Source organism: Hyperoodon ampullatus, assembly GCF_949752795.1.
Source record: "Hyperoodon ampullatus genome assembly, chromosome: 4".
In the NCBI taxonomy this organism is placed as follows: Eukaryota; Metazoa; Chordata; class Mammalia; order Artiodactyla; family Ziphiidae; genus Hyperoodon; species Hyperoodon ampullatus.
In genome coordinates, this window is record NC_136917.1 from 169,879,119 (window position 1) to 169,901,023 (window position 21,905).

General features: G+C 37.8%; 1 protein-coding gene across 1 annotated transcript in view; it reads right to left on the bottom strand.

Moving 5' to 3' along the window:
• Positions 1–21,905, bottom strand: part of ADCY2 (adenylate cyclase 2) — a gene marked incomplete at its 5' end in the record, with an annotated part of 450,707 nt that overhangs the window by 88,758 nt on the left and 340,044 nt on the right. Inside the window, 2 exons of the mRNA XM_079704024.1 lie at positions 3,389–3,473; positions 19,509–19,606. Of these exons, the coding sequence (XP_079560150.1) occupies positions 3,389–3,473; positions 19,509–19,606 (183 nt within the window). The remainder of the gene's footprint in view (positions 1–3,388; positions 3,474–19,508; positions 19,607–21,905) is intronic.

Sequence of the window (21,905 nt, forward strand, 5' to 3'; positions counted from 1 at the left end):
TGAGACAAGGGAGGTGTTACATGGAGCCCGATGAGTGGAGAAAGGAAAAAGAACCTCATGGAAATCAAAGAAGTCCAGTAGCGCTTACTTAGCATATGCTCATTACAAACTCATTTATGAGGTTAGCATTCTGCTGGATTCCCTGGGAGATAGAAAGCAAGTGTAGGAAACAACCCTGGCCTTAAGGAACCTACTACACACAAGGAGAAACAGCAGTCACACTAACCAAAAAATAAAAAAATTGGGGGTCAGAGAGATGTTATACAATCGAGTGTTAAATTACATGGTGCAGATCCTGAGTCCCATGGTGCTCAAAGAAGGACCCATCACAAGGGCTGTTGATGCTCCTGAGAAAGTTTCTAGGAAGGCGAGTAGGTACAGAGCCCACCCCCATGGGCAAGAACTAAGAAGTGGGAAGGGAGGCCAGCATTGCTGGGAAAGCCTCGGGGAAGGTGTGGGCTAGGGTGACCGGAGGGAGAGGAGAGGCCGGGCTTCCCACAGCAATCATGATTATAACAAACAGATTCCCTGGCAGTTGTCTCTGAATGTGTCACTGAACACATATCTTTTTAATCAATGGGAAAAAAATTGCATTTCCTTATCACTCTTATTTTCTGCCCACTTTGATGTTTCTCTACCTTTTTGTCACACCCAGCTGAACAACGACCTATCGATTGTACTTACTGTGTTGCACTTTTTGTGCAACAGAGGATAATAAAGGTAAAGGTCTTGGAGGAAAAATATCTGTCAGGCCTACCTTTTCTCAACCTCCTTCATAGATGTATTTTAATTTCTTTCTTCATACGGAGACTTTAATACCGATATTAGCATTGATACTGCCTTTGGCATTTAAGTTTTCAAAAGGTGAACATCAGTTAATAGAAGATGAGTCTGGGATATTCAGCATTCTTTCATAAACTTAGTATTTAATCCATAAATAAGTGCAAATCACAATAAAACCTCATACGTCTTCTCTATGACCACTGTGGAATATTTGTGATAGACATAGGCTTTTTTTCTTCTTCAATTTAAATTTGTTGTTTGTAGAGTGACACAAGTATTACATTAAATGTCACATGTAAGAACTGTAATTTTTTTAAAGAGACAGAAGCAAGCATTTATCATTTTGGTCTTTGTTCAAAACACTATGAGAACTCATATTAAGTTTTAAAAAGTTAATGCCGTTGTTTGTTGCCTAAAAAAGGGTTTGTCGAAAGTGTTCTAAGAATAGGCACTCTAAAATATGCAGTAATGGAAAATAATGGTAGCCGCTATTTGTTGAAAATCTGTTGGTATCCTGCTAGGTCCTTAACATTTAATATCTCCAATCATCCCGAGAAGCTATGAGGATGGTTGATGTCCAATTTCCATGTGAGGAAACTGTGGCTTGGCAAAGACTTCACCAAAGTCTCAAAGGTGATATATGTAGTTTTTGACCGAATTTGGAGGGTAGACTAGAAAGCACACTTAAAACCTTCTGCATGACTATGGTTGATGTTGAAAGATAAAAAAAAAATCCTTACAGAATGTTTTAAAGAGTGAAAAGAACCTCTTATTGGAATGAGAAGAATTCCTCTTTGAATTTTACCAGGATTACATCTGGACCAAGCATCACAGCTGGCCTCTGGGGGCAGACTCATTCACAGATCCTATTGATTCAAGTTTAGAAAGACCAGATGTCTTCAAGTTTGGTCTTCGTGACCACTTTGGCAAAGTACAGGCTTCCTGTGAGGAGGAGGTTAAACACTAGTTCATTTGCAGCCTTGAACTTTTCTCTTTGAGACAACACAGAGTTAAGAACTTCCTAGCATCTGGTGTGTGGGTGTCAGAGTCTTGCAAAGCCCTCGGGGAGTGGGAGGAACCAGGAGCCAGGAATGTTGGATCTTGAACACCCTGAGGCCCCACTGGCAGGTACAGGAGGGACCAAAAGCCACAAAAGGTTCAACAGTGAGGTCAGATTATACCAAGGCTGAGAGGGGAGACTTTATATAAGAGCAAAGCATTCCCACCAAGGCAGCAAAGTTGCTCAGGAGATTCTTTCTCCCTCCTCTGGCTCTCTGTTTCTTTCCTATAGCAACTTAGATAGTGGAAAGAAATGTCAGTTTGAAACCCTAAATATACACTCTATTCCCACCACCCCCAAGACTGGATTCCTTGGAATAGAAAAAGAGAAGGATGGCTACTTAGACGCAGTGGTAGAATCTGCTTTAATTAGAACAGGGTTTGTATTTCCAATGGGACCACAAATGACCGTTCCTCTTCTGAAAACCTGAGAAATGGCTGCAGAAGTCTTTTGGGAGCCAGGAAGAGAAAGGGTGGAGTCTGCGTGCTTTTCCACCCAAGGAAAATCTGAACATAGAAAGTCAGGCTCCCTTGTATGTTAAGAATTCCTTGTATCTTAGAACTTGACAAGGATTCCCGTGGTCAACAGTTACTCAATCTTCACTACAACCTACAAGGTCTTCAGGGGATTTTTAAGAGACTCAAGATGCCATGTGTGCATTCAAGGAAATCAGAAACAACAGTTTCACTTTTGGAAGAGTTTCCAATCCAACTGGAAACAAATAAACTATGATATAGCAAACAAAGCCCACAAATGTTGGCAAAGGTACAAGGCAGAGGAGGCAGTGTCTACTGTCCAGAGGTAGGGACATGTTTTGGAACCTTAACCCTTTTTGGCCAAGTGATTTCACATATCCAACTAGAATGCACCCAATGCTTGGAATCTGGTTCATAGTGGCCTCTCCTGTTTCAACTCACCTCGGATGAACAAAATGAAACCTTGACTGTCTTTTGGCACTCCTATCTCATTGTTGGTTTTCTCAGTATGCTCTCATGGAGCTAGGGCCACCCAGCAACACTTGCTTTAGACTCAAGAATACAGTGAGATTTAATTCTTATATCCTGAACTAGCATTTAAACCATAAGTGCTGACAATGATTACTTTTAAATTAAAACACCAATAAGAGATATTTTTACATTTGTTATTTTCATATTTTCCAAAACTTTATACCTTAAAAGTTGACATTAAAGACACATTTGGTTTACATTTTAATTCTCCTGGTCATTAAAAGCCTCCTATTATTTGCTCCTATAAATACTCTGAAAACTTAAAGGAGATAAAAAATGTTGACAGAAACAAATAAACATAAATACAATTTTACAGCATGATACCCAACATTTCAAGTAACCTTCAGATTAGTGTCTTGGTTGTGCATGGGCTGCCTCAGTTTATACTCTGGGCTGTTGACATGAAGAGTTCATATTTCTCTACTTGGATGTGTATCTCCTGAAACAGTAAATCAACAAGCTCCCTGTCTTGAGGAAGAAATCAGTTTTCATTCAATAAGCACACTTTTCAAAGAAATTCCATATTTGAAGTACCTACCAAAAGCTGTCCAGCAAAGCAGACGAAAAGGATAAAGGCAAGCGAGAGAAATGCAGCTCCAAAGGAAATCCCGAGAATGGACGTTCTACCAGGAAACAAAAAGGAACAGGTTAGTGTGGGGATAGCTTCGATTTTTCTGGAAAGCCATCATGAATACTTTTGGATTAATTAGGGTTTCATTAAATGAGGACTTCAAACCTCACTAATTTCTTGAGAAATGAAAATGGAGCTAAAAACAAACCAAAGATACGTCCATAGAAAAATATCTATGGCTGTGTCTGATCAACTTGCTATGACCCATTAAAACTGCCCAACAATCATCAGTTCTTCATTAAAGAAAAACCATCTTTATATGACTTGCCTCTGCAAAGAGCACTCTCATGCCCACACCTGATCACGTCCATCTCGGTGCCCTTTTCCCTTCTGTTGATGTCCTGGCAGCTGCTACCTCCAGGGCAGCCTCATCTGGTTTGCTTGGAAACATGGAGTCCTCACCCTCCCCAGGACAACCAGATACAATTTCCTTCAAGACTGATGCAGCTAAATGTTTACTGAGGTTCCCCAAAGATTTCACAGGCCGTGGCCTTTACAATCTTGCATGAGCCAATGAACACACAAGCTTCCTGTGATCATGTGAAAAGGGTGCCCACTGAGTTACAGGTTCTGCCACCGACAGGTTACAGGTAGATAAATGTGGTCATAAGAATTGTATGCATTACTGAGAGGTCCTTTAAATAATTAAAAAATTCAAGGCCTCTTAAAACGTCATGTAATCCAAAGGAAGCAGTGTTGGGCATATTAAAAAAGGTGAGCCATAATGAATAATTGGATGAAATTCAGATGCAGCATCCAAAGGGAGGTCAGTGATACCTGAAACCACAGTGGAAGCTCTTGCTAATGAGGTCGGCTAGAGATACCAAAGAGACAGAAGAACTGGCACTGAGAAGGGTACGGGAACCCTGAAAGTCAATCCACTGAAAGGAAGACTCAGATGCAAACCAGCAACAAGCTGAAATGCCCAGTGAGTGCACAGCTGTGAGCCCCTCGGGGAGGGAAAAGAGGCAAGTAATCAGTGAACTGAGTAATCCCCTCATGCCATCAGGATGGGAAGGGTCTACTCAGCTCACACTCAGATACCTACTCTATCTTGAGAGATGATTACACATCAAGCAAGGTCTACAAAACCTGGACTTCAAACCACTACGCGCTTGAACCTGACCTAATGATATATTTATGGGGTACTGAGTTAGCTCCTAGACGTGGTGCACCATGCTTTCAAATACCTGGCCTGATAATGACATTTGTTCACATCTTATGAGAAACAATAAGTGTCTGCTAGGAAGGTGTATATATATCAGATACACCTGTTTGTTGACTAGTCTCATGGCCAGGCCCATGCTGGGCTGGAATGGTGCAAATACGAGTACAATGTCATCCCTGTTTTGAGTGGTTCACAGCCTAGGAAAGGGAAGCACCGTATGCCCCCTTATTTTCCTATCCCAAACACCCCTTTTTTTCAGACATCACTCCTTAGTCCTTGGTCAGAAACCAAAATCTCAGCATCTCCCCATCACAGACTCTCAGAGCTTCCTATTAGCCAGGCAGTGTGGAGGGAGGGGAGTGTATGGAGGGCTCTCGTTACTCCTGTGACCCAGGAGAGACATAGGAACTCATCTGCTAAACTTCCACTTGCCGTCTTTCTCATGCATCTTTATAAGAGAGCTCTGATGGGTTTTCTTTGACTCTGTGCTCTCTTGGTTCCTTATTGGTGTCAAGGTGATATCAGCTGCATAAGGTTGACTTCAGAAACATTATAGCTTTCTCTTAGGTCTGAAACTGTTTTTTTTTTTTTGGACACACCTTGTGGCTTGCAGGATCTTAGTTCAAACCTGTGGCCCCTGCAGTGAAAGTGTGGAGTCCTAACCACTGGACCGCCAGGGAATTCAGGTCTGAAACTGCTTAAATACAACTGATCTCTTCTTGAAGGTTTGGTAAGCCTCAGCTATAAAACCATCTGGTGATAGTGAGGGTGATGGTGATGGGGTGATGACATGATAACATGATGACAGAATGTTGACTATGTATGTGTCAAGCACTGTTTTAAAGGCTTTATATGTATGTGTAATCCTGGACAGCAGTTATTGTTATTACCTCATTTTACCAAAGAGAAACTGACACCCAGAGAAGTTGAGAAACTTGCCTAAAGTTACACCCCTACCAAGTGGTACGGTCAGGGTGCACACAGTTGATTAGTTTTCTAATCCACACAGTTGTATTCCTGACCCCAACTCTGTTTTTAGGAGTAGACATGTCACATTTCTGTCATGTTTACTGGTTCAAGTTTCCTGGAAAATTATCCATTTCATTAGATTTTTGAATATGAAATAATCTCCTTAATATTCTCTTATAATTTTAGAAGTAGCAATATTTGAAGCGACTTCTTGTCCTTAATGTTATTTTTCTTATTCTCTCTAGATCAAACTTTTGAAGTTTTGCATGTTTGTTGAACTTCTCAAAGAATGAACTTTTGGTTTATAATTAAGGTCTATGCTTTCTGATCATTTTCTATGTTATTGGTTTCTGATTTAATTTAAAAAAACCCCTTCCTCCTTCTTTATTTAAACTTTCATTGTTCTTTTTCTTGATTGTCATTTACTGCCAATATTTTGTATTTTCTAATAAATGCATTTAAGGACATAAATATTCCTGTAATTACTGGTTTAGCCAAATCCCACTGTTCTTGATTTATAGCTACTCATTGTCATTATTTTCTAAAAAGCCTATAATTTCAATTTCCATTTCCTTTTAATACAAGAGTAATTCCACAAGGAGATTATTTTTGGTCTGTCCTTGTTATTTCTAATCTCATTAGGTTTGATCAGAGATTGTGGTCTCTGTTATTTCTACTTTGACAATTTCTTTTTCTTCTGTGATGTGATAAATACGTTCTATTTCTATTATGTCTTATGAATATCTAAAAATGATATATATATATTTATATTCTCTTTTTGCTGGAAACAAAGCATGTTCTTTCAATATATCTATTGTCAGAGTCTGATGAGTTAGTTAGATCCCCAGTGGGCTGACTTATTGTCTCAATTTGGTGTGTCAATTTTAGAATGTATTAATACTTCCAACTAAGATTGTGGGTTTGTAAATACATCTGAACATTTTAATAGTGTCTGTTTATTTCAGAGAGATGCTGGAGTGCATAAAGATTTATGATTCTTAACTTTTCTTGGTGATTGTACTGTAATATGTCTCTTTTTTTCATTGCTAAATGCTTTTCACTTGAACTCTATATTGTCAGAAATTTATATTATTGCAGCTTTCCTATTTCTGTAAGCTGTTTCCTGAAATAACTCTTTTCCATCCTTTATTTCCAACATTTCTCTATCTTTTAATTTTAGCTACATCTTTTAAAGATGGCACAGAAGTGGCCTTTGCTTTGTAGCCTCAATCTTTGAGTGTCTTTCCAAGAATAGGACACTTTCATCCATTCACAATTATGAAATTAGTTAGTATTTGACCAGTTCTTTCTATCTTATTTTCTTAAAATGTTTTGTAAAATTCATACAGAAATCACTTGAGTAAAAAAAAAATTTAATACAGTTAGTAGATAAATACCCATTTAAATTTTGATTACATACACGTCAGTTTTGATAAGTTGTATATTCAATGAATTTTCCCATTTTATCTAAATTGTAGATAGTTTTGGCCTTGAGTAGTTCATAACATTCCATATTTATCCTGTTAAAACCTGTAGGATCTGTAGTAAATCCCACTTTATTCCTTATATTATTAGTTTGGGTGGTTTGTGATTACTGCTCTTTTTTTCTTGATCAGTCCTGCTAGTGGTTAGGCATTTAAAAAAAATTTAAAGAACCAACTTTTAGCCAAAAGTTGGTTGTTTTTTTCTGTTGGTTGTTTTCTGTTTTACTGATTTCTTCTTTAGTATAAATTCCCTTCTATTCACAGGATTTGCTCATCTTTTTCTGGCTTCCTATGTTGGAAATGTAAACAACTGATTTTAACTTTCTTTTTTTTTTCAAATATAAGTATTTTAAAGCTCTCTAAATCCTCTCTAAATTAGTGTTATAGATACATTCTACACATTTTACTTTGATATACCAAACATTTTCTACTTTGTCTTGATTTTTTTATTTGACTCATAGGTTATTCAGAAGTATACAGTTTAACATTGAAATAGTTGGGATTATTTTTAGATATTCTATTGTTTTCAGTTACTAAGTTGGCGTTGGTGTAGTTAGGTATGTCTGTAAGTTTTTCATCTTTTCATATTTATTTCAATCTTTTCAAATTTGTTGGGATGATTTTATTTTATATCTTGGTCAATGTTCCATGTACAGTTTAAAATAACACGTATTTTACTGTTAGACTTAGTGTTCTATGAATGCCAATTCATAGGTTGACAATCTTGCTCAGCTTTTCAATATCCTTATATATAGTAAGATATAAAAGGGATACTAAATATCTAAATCTGATTATTGATTTGTCTAATTATCTCTCTTTTTTTCAGGTTTTTTTCCTTTCAAGTATTTTATAGCTGTGTTTTAAGTATATGCCATTTAATGAGTTTATGTTTTCTGACAAACTGAACGTTTCATCAATTTTCAATGTTGCTCTTTATCTCTGTTAACACTTCTTGCCTTCATGTCTACTTTGTCTGATATCAACATATGTACAGTAACTTTCTTATGCTTACTGTTTATATGATCTCTATTTTCCATCCTTTTAACTCTAACCTAACTTCCTTCTGTATTTAAAGAGCATCTCTTGTAGACAGTATGTGGCTTTGTCATGCTTTTATTTGGAGTGTTTAGTCCTTATACATTTAATAATAAACCTACCATATTACCATCTCTTGTCTATTGTCCTACTGCTTGGTTTGTATGGTGTGGTCCATTATATTTGTCAATATTCTTTATTTTAAATCTGCCATTTTATTATTTGTTTTCTATTTGTCTCATGTCTTTTTGGTTCTGTTTCTCCCTTATTGCCATTTTTCATTAATCTAATATTTTCATAGGACTTTTAATTTCTTCTATTGATTTTTTTAGCTATACCTTTTTGTACTTTTTAGTGATTGCTCAAGAAATAAAATATACATGATTAATTTATCAGAAGTTACTTAGCATTAATATTGCATCACTTTGAAAATACATAAGGTCCTGACAACAATATAATCCCACTCTTCTCTGCATCTTAATTCTTAGTGTAGTTCTTATTTTTACATTAAATCATCAGCAGTCTTTTAGAAAAAATAATACAATATAAGGGTAGAGTCTTTTATACTCTTACATATTAAGCATGTTCTGCTCTTCATTCCCTCCTGTAGATTCAAGTTTGCCTCTGGTATCATCTCAGTTCAGCTTGAAGAACTTCCATTAGCACTTCTTATACTATAGGTTTGCTGGTGATGAATTCCTCTAGCTTTCTTTCATTTGCAAAATGTCTTTCATCTCATTTTTTAAAAAAGGAATATTTTTACTGAATATTTAATTCAGGATTGACTATGCTTATATCAGTGGTTCTGATAGGAAGTCAGCCAATATTTCCATCACTGATGCCTTGTATGAAATGTCTTTTTTCCTCTGGCTTCATTTACAGTTTTTTTTTTTTTTCCTTCTTTTTTTCTTTGGCTTCAACAGTTTGAGTACAATACACCACATGTAGTGTTATTTATATTTATTCCCCTTGCTGTTCACAGAGGTTCTTGCCTTTGGAGGCTAATGTATTTCAACAAATTTGGGAAAATTCATCACTAAGTGTGCTAGTAATTTCCTGTTTGTTTTCAAACACTTTTCCATTCCATCTCCTACAAACTCCATTTTCCAGACTCTTTGCCAACTGGTTCTAACAAGGTTTGGTCAATGGGAAGTAACGGGGAATGACTGGAAGGGGGAAGGAGGAAGCATGGGTATCTCTCCTCACTCTCTATGTAGCAGTCATTCTCTGAACGGGCTGCAACTCCTGCTGTCTCTGAGGTTCCAGATCCCTGTCGGGGAAAAATCCTGCCTGGTCATAGTTCTAGCCTCTGCAGGCAAGTCCAGGATCCTGCATTTATGGTGATACCACGTCTCTCCTGTGTCCCTTCAAACGTAGGGTGGTAGCATATTCCTCCCTTGCTCACCTCTTGGTTGCCTTCCTGTTTGGTTTCTCAGCTTTCCCCTCATTCTGTAAGCACTTCACTTTATTAAATTCCCATGGTGAAATACCTGAGGCCATTTCTGTTCTCTTTAGAGGACTCTGATCCATTAACTCAAGTTTTTTTCTAGGTACTATGATAGCATTAGTGGTTAGATGGAAACTTAGGAATAATTAAAATCAGTTACTTCAACTTTCTTCCTTTTCCCTTTGAAAAAGAGCCAACCATTCAGTTTTAATTAGAAGTATGGAGACAATATCTACATATTCCATAGGATATGCCATAGCTGAATTTCCTTATGAATGGATGTGATAATGGATTATACTGGCCTTTAATTACTCAAATCTCAACAGATTTAGTGACAATTATCATGGTTTAATCTATGTTCAAATCACATGACTTATTTTGTGAATCAGAATTTAAATAAAAGATTCATGTACTATAGTGAGTTTCATAAGCTCTTGTTTTCTAAAGTGCATTTCAATGTTTGTTGTTAGGAATAATTATTCCACCATGAAAATGCTGGATAGAAATCCTGGACATTCTGGAATTGGGTCAAACAGCTATATTAGAGCCCAAGAAAACAATAAGGGTGTTAAAATTTGACTCCCACATTTTATAATAATCCACTGGATACAGTGAACAGTATCTGGTGATATATTTTCCTTAATGTATCTGATGACCCCTACTTTGCTTCTTCTCAAATGTCAGAATCCATTAAAGGGGGACGAGAGGTAGATAAGGGAAAACAGTGGTCCTGATATGATGAACTATCTGTGTTTTGGTGGAATGGATGACAAATGCTCATTAAAGCAGGAATGAGTATTCTTAAAAGTATGTTATGACACAAACTATCAAACGTGACTCAATAAGAAATAGAAAATCTGAATAGGCCTATAAAAGTAAAGAAACTGAATTAGTAATTAAAACACAAAACAAAAATAAAAACTACTCACAAAGAAAAGCTCATGCACAGATGGCTTCATTGGTGAGTTCAACAAAACACTTAAGGAAGGATTAATACCACTTTTTCACAAACTCTTCCAGAAAATAAAGGGGACAGAACAGTTACTAAGTGGTTCTATGAGGCCAGTGTCACTTTGATACTAATGCCAGATGAGGACAGCACAAGAAAACAAAACTAGAGACCAATATCTCTTATGAATATAGATACAAAAATCCTTGTCAAAATATTAGCAAACTGAATCTAGTCACATATAAAAAGGATTATATACCATGACCAGGTGGGATTTATCTGAGAAAGGCAAGGTTGGTTTAATATCTAAAAATCAATTAATGTGATACACCGTATTAATAGAATAAAGGAAAGATAACCTACATGATCATCTCAATAGCTCAGTATAACAAAGTCCAACACCCTTTTATTATAAAAACACTCAACAGACTATAATCAAAGGGATTTCCTTTATCCTGATAAAAGGCATCTTTGAAAAACACACAGGTAACATCATACTTAACAATGAAAGACTGGATGCTTTCCTCCCAAGATCGTATGTGTGCCACAGCTACTTCTATGGAATGTTATACTGGAGGTTCTAGGCAGGGAAATTAGGCAGGAAAATGAAATAAAAGGCATTAGATTTGAGAGGAAGAAGTACAACTATCTCTCTGTGTAGTTGATATGATCTTGTATGCAGAACATGATGTCACAACCTGAGATCCAGACCCAGAGTGGCTCACATTCTGGGTGACCTACTCCACCAGGGTGGGCTGTCCACTGTTCCAGTCCAGACATTGACATTCTTGTCTGGCTGAATGTAACTTTCATCCCAGAGAACAAGAACTACCCTAAGGCAAATTCATGGTTGGTCAAAAGCTCTTAAATATAACCATTTATCTTGCTTGTTCTATCAAAAGCGTGTTCAGGCTCATTAAGCATGGATACAGTGAACAATATCTGGTTGTTTGTGTAATGCAATCAATTTTAATTAACATTCTGGTTGCAAAGCTTTTTTTTTTTTTTTTTTTTAACAAACAAGCATAATTGATTTATATACTCACTGCAAAGCAAACTTGACTCTTCCCTGTCAGGAGGCAAGAAAAATTACACTTCTTAGTGATAATTTTTGACTTGGACACTTTAATACAGTGTATTGTCACAGTATATGGAAAAGGCTGATTTGAGACAAGGTCTTTGCTCCTTTTGTTTTTTTGCCAGTTAGTTTATTGCTTACAGGTGGTCCTGATGGAGATGCGGATGCACTTTTGCTGACAGGAAAAATGCAGCAGAGAGATACATCCTTCCCCCAAAGTGTAAGAGTTATATTAATTATAAACCATTTCTATGGGTAAATAATGGTGTCTTTCTCTGGAATTCTGTTTAATGTGGTGACTTTCGTATCCCTTCTCCCTCTGTGCCCTCAGCTTTCTCCCCCTGAGAATGATGCGGATTCTCTCATCAAAGCTCTGTTCACCTCTGTTACATGGTATTTAGCAAGGATAATAAGAACCAAAGGGGAAAAAAAAACTTTTCTTTAACTATACGTTAGCATGAAATAATAAAAATCTCCCCCTCTTTAAGTGATAGGTGATAGAACCTCAAAATGAAAGGTTCTTTGTTAAAAGAAAGAATCAAAGAATGAAAAGGAGAAAAGGCATTTAAATATTCATCATCATTACAAATTATTGCAGCCTTTCTCGGATAATAGGACTTAGCAGCTTTGAGATGTTCCGCCCACTTGAAAGTCCTGTGAGGCTGGAAAGGGAAAAGGAGTTACATTTGGCAGAGTTAAGAGCTTCCACTTCATGCCAACAATAAGGGCTGAAGACCTGAATTTTCCAAAGGTCAGCGGTGTTCTCTTTCTACATTCACTCTTTAGGTGAGCTCATCACCTCCCAGGGATATAAATACTACCTACACGCTGATTCTTCCAAATTACGACTCCAGCCATGACTCCTTCCATGAACCGCTGGCTCACATACACCCTCCCCTCCCTACCGTGAAACGCCACCACCTGGACACTTAATATGCACACACATGTCTTTGATGTTCAGAGCTGAGCCTTTCATTCCATGCTCCTCTCTGACTTGTTCCTTCCCCTGTAGTCTCCCTCTCTGTAAATGGCTGCGCAATTTTTCCATTTGCTCAGGCCAAAAATGAAAAACAAACAAACAAAATCTCCACAGAACTTAGCTTTCTCTTATTCTTCATCTCCAATCTAATAGCAAGACTTTCTTCATCGCTCTTCATAACACATCTCAGAATTTGATCACTTTTTCCACCTCCACTGCTACTCAAGTGCAAACCATCATCTTCCTTGGTCTTCCTATTCCCACCCTCTCCCTCTTCTGGAACAGCAAGAACAATACCCCAAGCACAGCAACAGCATGTCCTCAGCTGAGAACCTTCCAGGGCTTCTCATCACACTCAGCATTCAATCCAAAGTTCTCCAGTAGCCTGTGAAGGTCACCATGACCTGTCCGTCTCACTGCTCCTGTGATCCCATCTCCATACTCTCTCAGGGCTTACTCTGCTCCTGTCATCCTGTCTCCTTGCTGGTCCTTGAACACACCTGTGACTTCCATCATCTAGAATGTTCTTCTGCCAGATATCCATGTAATTCTCATTTCAATTCATTCAGACTTCTCTTCAATATCAGTCAATCAGTGATGTCTTCCCTGACAGCCCTCATCTGAATTACCACCTTCCCTCCTCTATAGTAGCCTACTCTTTTAATTTTTCTTAAAGCTTATTACAACTGAATTAATATGTATTTGTTTATTACATTAGTGTTGTGCCTCCTAATAGAATGTAAGCTGTATGAGAGAAAGGACTTTTGGGGGTTACTTACTGCTGCTTTCCCAGCATCTCGAACTATGCTTGGTATATGGTAGCTTGATAAACAGCTGTAGAGTGATTCCACAAATGATGGACAGAATGTATGTATGAATTTCTCTTATGGATTTCTATTTTTATTACAAGTGTTCAGAATATTGTCCAGATACAAAGTAAAAGTATAATGGCCTGTTTCATTGAGTAAAAACACATTAAGCTCCCTTTTTATTGTTATTGTCCTTCAAATCTTACTGTATCAGTGACATATAGGTAACCACAACTAAAATTACCTTTCATTCCTGGAGAGATTACTGGTTTTCATGAAATCCATTTTTTCCTGATAATAGAATTTTCAGATGGGCACCCTGTTACACAGACTAAAGGCTACACATTCCAGCCTCCCTCGCAGCTAGGTTTGCACATGTGACTAAGATCTCAGTCTTGAGTTATAGACTAAAGTGTCCTGAGGTAGTTTCTTGGAGGCGTCCGCAGAGACTCAGTTATAAATGCTTTTGCCTTCTGCTTCTGGGTCTGTTCCTCCATCTTGTTGCTCAGAATGTGGATGCTGCCATCTTAGAAATGAAGAGGAGGGCCAAACTCTAGGGAAAGCAGAGCTGTGTTCTGGAGGGACCCAGGACTCCCAAGGAATCTGAGGGACCTCGGGCTTTTGATTATGGAGGAACAAAACTTCTAACTTATATTCAAGTTACTAACTGTGAGGCATTTCCTTACTTTCAGGTGACCTGAATCCAGAGTTGAATATTGTTCATCTCAGTAAAAGGTACCTGGTTCATTTATCTTGGACAGTGAGAATTATCTTCCTTCATATTTTGCTTCCCTTCACTTCCCTTCTCTTCTCTTCCTTCTTTATTTTTTGCTTTGCCCAAAGATTCACATCCACTGCATCAAGGTATGCAGGGAGCAAATTATCTTCATGGTATCCAATATGGGGGCCAACCAATTTGGTTGCCCACCAAAGCAAACTGCCTTCACAAAAAGTTGTTCTCCATCATTTCTGTTTAGAAAACCAAGCCTTCTTTCCATGGACATGAACGATTCTACCATTAAACTTTCACCTATTTTTTTCCCTTTTTGAAGATAACAAAATAAAAGCAACTCTTTTGAAATTATTATTAAATCATTAATGAGCACTGATTATTAACATGAGTAATAGAATGTATATTAAAGAATCTCAGTGGAAATAATAGTTCTAAGATATTTAATATTGTGATTTGCTATTAATTTTCCTTAAGGAAAATGTTATTATTCTTAATTTTGCTTGGGTAATGAAACATATGATATCTCACTGAACTTTATTAGAAAAAAATCATTCTTATTTTAATAACTGCCATGAATGGTTTAACATAATCTATTTAGTTTGGCAGACAATATGAATGAAACTACTAAAAAATGTAAAAATTCATGCTCGCTCATTTCTGGTCTTTGAAGGTAGCTCACATTTCTGATAAAGTTATAGTACAAAGCTGACAGAAGTGAGAGAACAACTCCAAAAAGAGGGTCCAACTAATAATTTAATTACATCTGCTCAAATCCTGAGACTAGAACCAGATTTGAAAATTATGGGCCCAAAAGGGATGATGTAAGGCCCCCTTTCAGGGAAACACTTCCCCTTTCTGGTCCTTTCAAAGTTCTAAGTTCCTACTTAGTTATTCATTCACTCACTATTTATTCATTTACTCACTCATTTAATCATTTCTCTCTTTCCCCGCCCCCTCAAAACATGAAGCAGTTTACCAAAAGAACAAACAAAGTAAAACTGTAATTCAGCATATTTAAAAACAAGCTAGGGCATATTAGAAAAAGTGAGAAGCACCATTATCTCAATAAACATGCTTCATAAAATATAACAATTATTATTTTTAAATGGATGCCCTCAGAGCAAGGAAGAGAACACACTAGACACACAGAGGGTATTCAAAGTAGAATGCCAAGAGGCACTGATGCTAAATGGCCCAGGAGGGACCAGGGGCTGATACATGCCATGGAGTGAATGTGAGATTTAATGTCAGTACAAGGTTGGTGATGCTCACAGGACTTTTTCAATGGAAAACTAGAACTGAGCTCTTGAATAAAGTCAGAAGGCATAAAGGCCTGTCCTATCAGGAAACATAAAAACTATGCCCAGGGCTTCCCTGGTGGCGCAGTGGTTGAGAGTCCGCCTGCCGATGCAGGGGACACGGGTTCGTGCCCCGGTCCCGGAGGATCCCACATGCCGCGGAGCGGCTGGGCCCGCGAGCCATGGCCGCGGAGCCTGTGTGTCCGGAGCCTGTGCTCTGCAACGGGAGAGGCCACAGCAGTGAGAGGCCCGCGTACAGCAAAAAAAAAAAAAAAAAAAAAAAAAAAAAAAAAAAAAAAAACTATGCCCAACAGCCTGGTAATTTTCAGGGATGCCAAGTACCTATGTAGGGTCATAAGTGGAAAAGGAATAATCTTTGACAACTGAGATCCCCAATCCTGATCCACGTTAAGGGGCTAATCAAACTCACATGGCCTAAGTATTTTTAAAAAATACTGTGGATTGAACTGGTGAACCCCAGAGGTCCTGGCAGGGATACAGTGAAAACTATATCATAGTGATGTCTTCAGAACTCAGAACACATGAGATCACCATGGACATAAACCCTGGCTTTGATGAACTCACAGTTGAAATTACAGATAACACAAGGAGACACATGACCACAGAAGAAACAATAGTGAGAGTAAATAACAGAATTCATGCACTTATGAACCATAAATAACAGAAGGAAACAAATGATATTTTCATACAACATGTTTAAAATCTGAAAATAAATGGAAAAAAATAAAAAGCATAGGCAAAATAGAGAATTATAAGAAAAGCTCAGATAAAAAGTAGACTTCTTAGATATGAAAAAGTGATCTTTGAAATTATAAACTCATTGTGGATGAGGAATTCACCAGAACGCAGCACAAAGAATTAAAGAGGTGGAAACTCTGAGGAAAAATTACAGGACCTGGAGCACAGAATGAACAGCACAATGTACAATTGATAAGAGTTCTAGGAGGAAAGGACAGAGAAAAAGAGAGAAGCAATATGTGAGGTGAAACAGGCAGTCAATTGCTAAGAACTAAGCAAAGACAAGAATCCTCAGACTGAACAAAAATCACAACTAGTCACGTAGGGAAATAAGAACAAGTGCATATCTAGAAACAATATAGTAAAAATCCTGCCCCCTGCAAAAAAAAAAAAAAAAAAAAAAAAGCTGAAAAGCATACAATTAGGAAAGACCAATTACTTACAAAGGAATATAATGGGATTGAAAGAAGACATTTCCTTAGCAACAACAGAAGGTGAAATTCATTGTAATAATATCATCAAAATACTAAGGGAAAATAAGAATTTTACACCCAAACTATTATTCAAGGGTAAACTGAAATAAAGCAGCTAAAGATATTTTAATACAAACAAAAAAAGGAGCTATTGCGACTCACAGATACTAACTAAAAGAACTAATAAATGATACACATCAGCAAGAAGGAGAATAAACTTGTAGGAAGAAATAATTTTTACAAAGCACTGATGAGCAAATAAAATGATAAAGAATGTGAGTAAGTCTAAATAAATATTGACTGTAATTACCATCTGGAACTAAAATCCTAAGAAATAATTACATAGAAGAGACATAATGATTAACTTTATAATTTATTAAATTAAGAATATGTGTTAAAATTTCAATGGTAATCATTGAAAGAAAATATATAGGTTCCCCCTTCTCTCCCCCCTGCTCTCTCTATATAGTAAAGGAAGAATAAGAATAAAGAAAACTTGATCAATCCGTTAGAGGTTAAGAAGATGGGAGATTTGGGGCATGGGGAAAACCAAAGAAAAGCAAAGTAAATGAAATATAAAATAAGAGAGTAGAAGTGGGTCCACACGCATCAATAAAAGAATCAAAATACAAATGGAATAAAGTCACATTAATATATAAAAAGATATCAGATTGAATAAACAAAAAAACCCCATAATAATAGATACTGTTTACAGGAGGCATACCAACCAATAATGTCCCCAAGAGCACAGAAACTTATATATAGTCAGTATAACACAGGCTCAACATTTTTGAAATCTGGATTGTGTGCAAATGCATATTTATTATATTATGCTCTGTACTTTTCTGTATCTTTGAAATATTTCAGAGTAAGAATTTTTAAAAAGAAAAATTAAGACATTAACATGAAAGAAAAATGGAGGAAAAAGACTATACTATACTGTACTATACTATACTGTGAGGCCGGTATAGAGAGTGCAGGTCTAAAGTCTCCATGAAAGGCGTCTGCAGACCTTACTCTGCGCCTTCTAACTGCCAACACAGAGAGGGAAATGTGACCCGTACCTATTTCACAACCCTCATGCTCAAAATCCAACTTGTTGCTCAAGAGAAACACAATAATTGGTAATGATGCCTGAGGGAATGAGCTTCGATGGGTTCTCATAAAACAACACAACAGAAAAGAGACAAAAAAATAAAAACGAAGACAGAAAAGACACCAATTTGATTTCTTTTTAAAGTATAACTCCATGGAATGTCTTTCCTGGTCCCCAGAAGTCCTTTTGTCCTCTTTGGCATCGTCTTTTATAATGCTCTGGTCACTTTCTCCCCTCCCAAACAGTAGGTGATAAACCCTGTCTTAATTGTGATGTAGAAAATATGAAAATACTCATCCAATAGGAAGATGTAGAAAAATAAATGAATGTCTCTACTTTAGAGTATACATAAGGGCTCATTCCCTTTGGTAACACTTGTTTCAATGACATCACTTTTTACATGCCCTTCGGCTTTACTATTCCATAAGCCTTGTCTGTACAGGAACAGCTGTTTCCCTCCTGCACCATGTGGCAGAGGCCTGGAACTTAGAAGAAGCTTAATTGTTAACATTTTTTTTTTCATTGGAAAACTGACAGGTTGACCTTGGCAAATTTCACTGAAGACTGTGTAAGTCTAGAGGAAGAACTCATCTGGCAAATGTATTTCAATGCTCATTTATGGGGGGAAAAGGGAGGAAGGGGGTGGCCAGTGGGAAGGTCTTCTTGAAAGGGGGCAGATAGCTTTGGGATTGTCCATGTACGAATAAGATGATCACTTGTTATTAAACTTTAAATGCCTTGGTATTGGCTAGTTGTCCAGAAGAACATCCTTTGGGGTATGGAGGGAAAGGCAGACCATTTCTTTCTAGTTTGCTCAGCATCTTCATGAGACAAATTGTAACCCAGCCTCAGCAATTCAGGTTGCCCACAAATGCTGGCTGCACCGCTGAAGTTAAATGCAATCATACAACTAACTCCAACTAGATTGAAAATGGTCGCTGTGGCCTTCACAAAAGAGGTAATGATGAGTGGCAAGAAATTTTTTCTTCAATTTCTTTCTTATCCCCAATTATTAAAAGAAGGACAAGTATTTTCTTTTAGATTGTATGATGAGAAAAAAACAGTTTATTTAAAAAAAGTTGACTTACATTCCACTCCTTAATAAGGTATAAGAGAACGTCTACCTAGGAATCATGGAGTGATTGGGTTTTCACCAGTAGGAGGAAAAATGTGAAAGTGTGAAATCTGGTTACCCAGTTCTCTGTACCCAGGTCTCCTCTGGGAGGGGCAAGCTGGACAGTGACTCATAACACTCAGAGATGGCAGAGAGGGTGGGCTTCAGGGAGAAATGAAATCAGAATGGAGGGGTGGGCAAAGTAAGCCCAGAGCAGGTTTTGTCCTTTCAATACATAATAATGTTGTTTGTTTATTTGAAACAGCATCTGGTGATTTTGCTCTTTCTGGGTCAACTTATTGGGTTATATTTCCTAGACATGAGCATCAGAATAATATGGAAATCAAAGTAAAATGGTTAAATTTATTTTTTTTAAAATCCCTAGAAGGTCAATCAACATGTCCACTTTGAAAATTCAAAATTACTAAAACTGAGTAAGACATGGGGGCCACTTAGCTTCACAGAGCCTGAAATCACCTCCCCTGCCCGCTGTCCTCTCCACCCTGCCTGCCGCCCGCCCATGTTACATAAGCACTCCGTTGGAAACTGTGCATCCCCTCGTAACCCTTAGTATAACTGAGTCCAGCAGAAATACACAGCCAGTGAGAATCACAAAGTAGAACCGTAGGTACTTACTTGGGCAAGACCAGGATCTGCACGATGAAGATGCAGAAGAATATGAGGCAGGCGCAGGTCACGTAATACTTGAAGGCTGGCAGTGCTGTGGCTCGGTACTGAGGGGAGAAAAGAAACCAGGAATGACAAGCTGTCTGAGAGAAGGGCTGAAACAGTCATCCAGCAGGTACATCTAACTGCACCTGGTTCATACATCACACTCGTCACCTGCGGACTGTGGAAAAAAACAACCTAAGGACAATGGCTGTTCACCTCTGGCAACGAAAGCTTCCTCCCTCCAAATGAGCTGTGAAAGGGTGACTTCAAAGACCATGACTTTTGTGAGTCGACCTGTTCAGAAACCCACGTAGAGGCAATCGCATCCCTCCAGCAAGGAGACAGAGCACCTGGCCAGAAAGACGAGGGAGTGAACTGAATGGACCAATGAAGTGTGCAGGTGTCCTGCTTCCCTTGTGGGCCTGAGGTCCGAGATTGCTTGTGGAAAGCAGCTGACTTTTCACATAGCCATGTTTTGCTTTTGAAGAGTACTGAGGAAATGCAATGGTCTCATTTTATTTATTTGTTTTAGCATTTTATTTTATCATTGAGAGGTGGTGAGTGAAATTATAAGACAGAAGACCAGCAGGCTCTGTTGGAGCATCTGTTTGCCTGTCTGCGCCTGGCTGTTGGACTCTTTCTACTTGCCCAGCATAATCAGCAGTTTCATATGGCTTTCCATAACATCCAGGATCATAAACTGACCAGTGTAGCTGCCCGCCTGGGGCTGTCCTTCTTGGCTTACGCACGAAAAGCCAGCCAACGCTGCACTCATGATGATAACGGTCTGCCACATGTCCCCTTTACTCTGGTGATGGTGTGCCGGGCACTCTCAAGGCTTTCTGTGGACTAACTCATTTAATCCTCACAACAACTGCATGAGGCAGGAGCTATGGCTGTCTCTAGTTTTGTATGAAAAAACTTTGGACCAGAACAACTGATTAACATTCTTAGAAACACACAGCACATGGTGCAACCAAAATCTTCACCCCACTGGACTGGCTCCTGAACCCAGGCTTCCAACCACGAGGCACTATTGCCTCTCGGACAAGGGTTCTATGATAAAATTAAAGGAAATAAAGTTTTTGTGGCAATGCTATTGAAGCCTCCTGACAGTGCTGGCAGGTTGCATTAGTGTATCTGCACAAACTGTGTCCCAAGTTATGGGAAGTTAGGTATGTATTTCTCAGGTTTAACCTCTGGGATTTTGGTGCAGATGATGGACCTCTGGGTGGTCTGGTTTCTCTTCCTCTATGTCTTGCTGCCTTTTACCCCTCCTGCTGGCCTGAAGAGCAGGTTGGGAATAGGAGGACAAAAAGTGAACTTAAATCTCAATGCTGTCTAAAGTCTGCCTCAAAGTCGGCCTCTGTAGATATGTACACATGGGGAATGTCAGCAAAAGCTACATGTTTTAATAATGATCATTTTCTGTTTACTAGAATATTTCTTTGGTGACTTTTGTGACTTCATAGCCAGGATAATTTACAATGCTGATGAAGAAGCTCTGCTAGCGTAATTGCTGAAATGTGATTATATTTTATGCACTCAGTTATGTCCTTATTTTCTGTGCTTTGTGCAGAGACATGACTTGGAATTTCCTTGTGGTATTAATCAAGGAAAAGGACTTCAATCAGGCAGGAAATAATTTAACATTTAAACAGTAAGTAGTCATTAGTGTCTAAATTGTTCAATAATAATAATAATAATAATAATAATAATGATAATAATAATAAATTGTATCAAACATCAATTTGGTAAACTCTCTGCAGCAAAAGTCCCTGACTTAGAAGCAGAAAGTTGACCTTCTTGATCACCAACTAGTACAAAAGAAAGCTTTGGTGTAATTGTAAAATCCAACCTTGATGAGTTTTGGAAAGAATTTTGATATTTTCTATGTCCATTCAATATCCATAAAACAATGAACTGAATTTTCTCAACAGAGTTTTAATACCTGTGCTGTGACTGTTGCCATTAACATAGTAGCTTCTGTTCAAACTAAGACTATAATTATATGGTTAGATGGTGCAAATTACCTCTAACCTGCTCTTTTTCTAGATCAACACACACAAAAAAGGCAAATGAATAAGGCCAACCTAGAACAGTTGCCCTTTCTGCAATAATTACTTAATTCACCTTAGCAAATCCTGGTTAAGCTTGACATGTACAAATTAAATGTCTGGTTATTTATTCGTGCCTGAAATAGCTCTACTTTAGGAGTTAAAATGTGAAAGTATTTAGATGCAACAAAACTTAAAAGTTTCTAATTCTCCCAAACAGGGGTTGAATGTAAATCTCATATTTTTATCAAAAAGTTAAAATAATTTTTGTAAAGACACTGTAACTTTGTCAGAAAGGATTTTG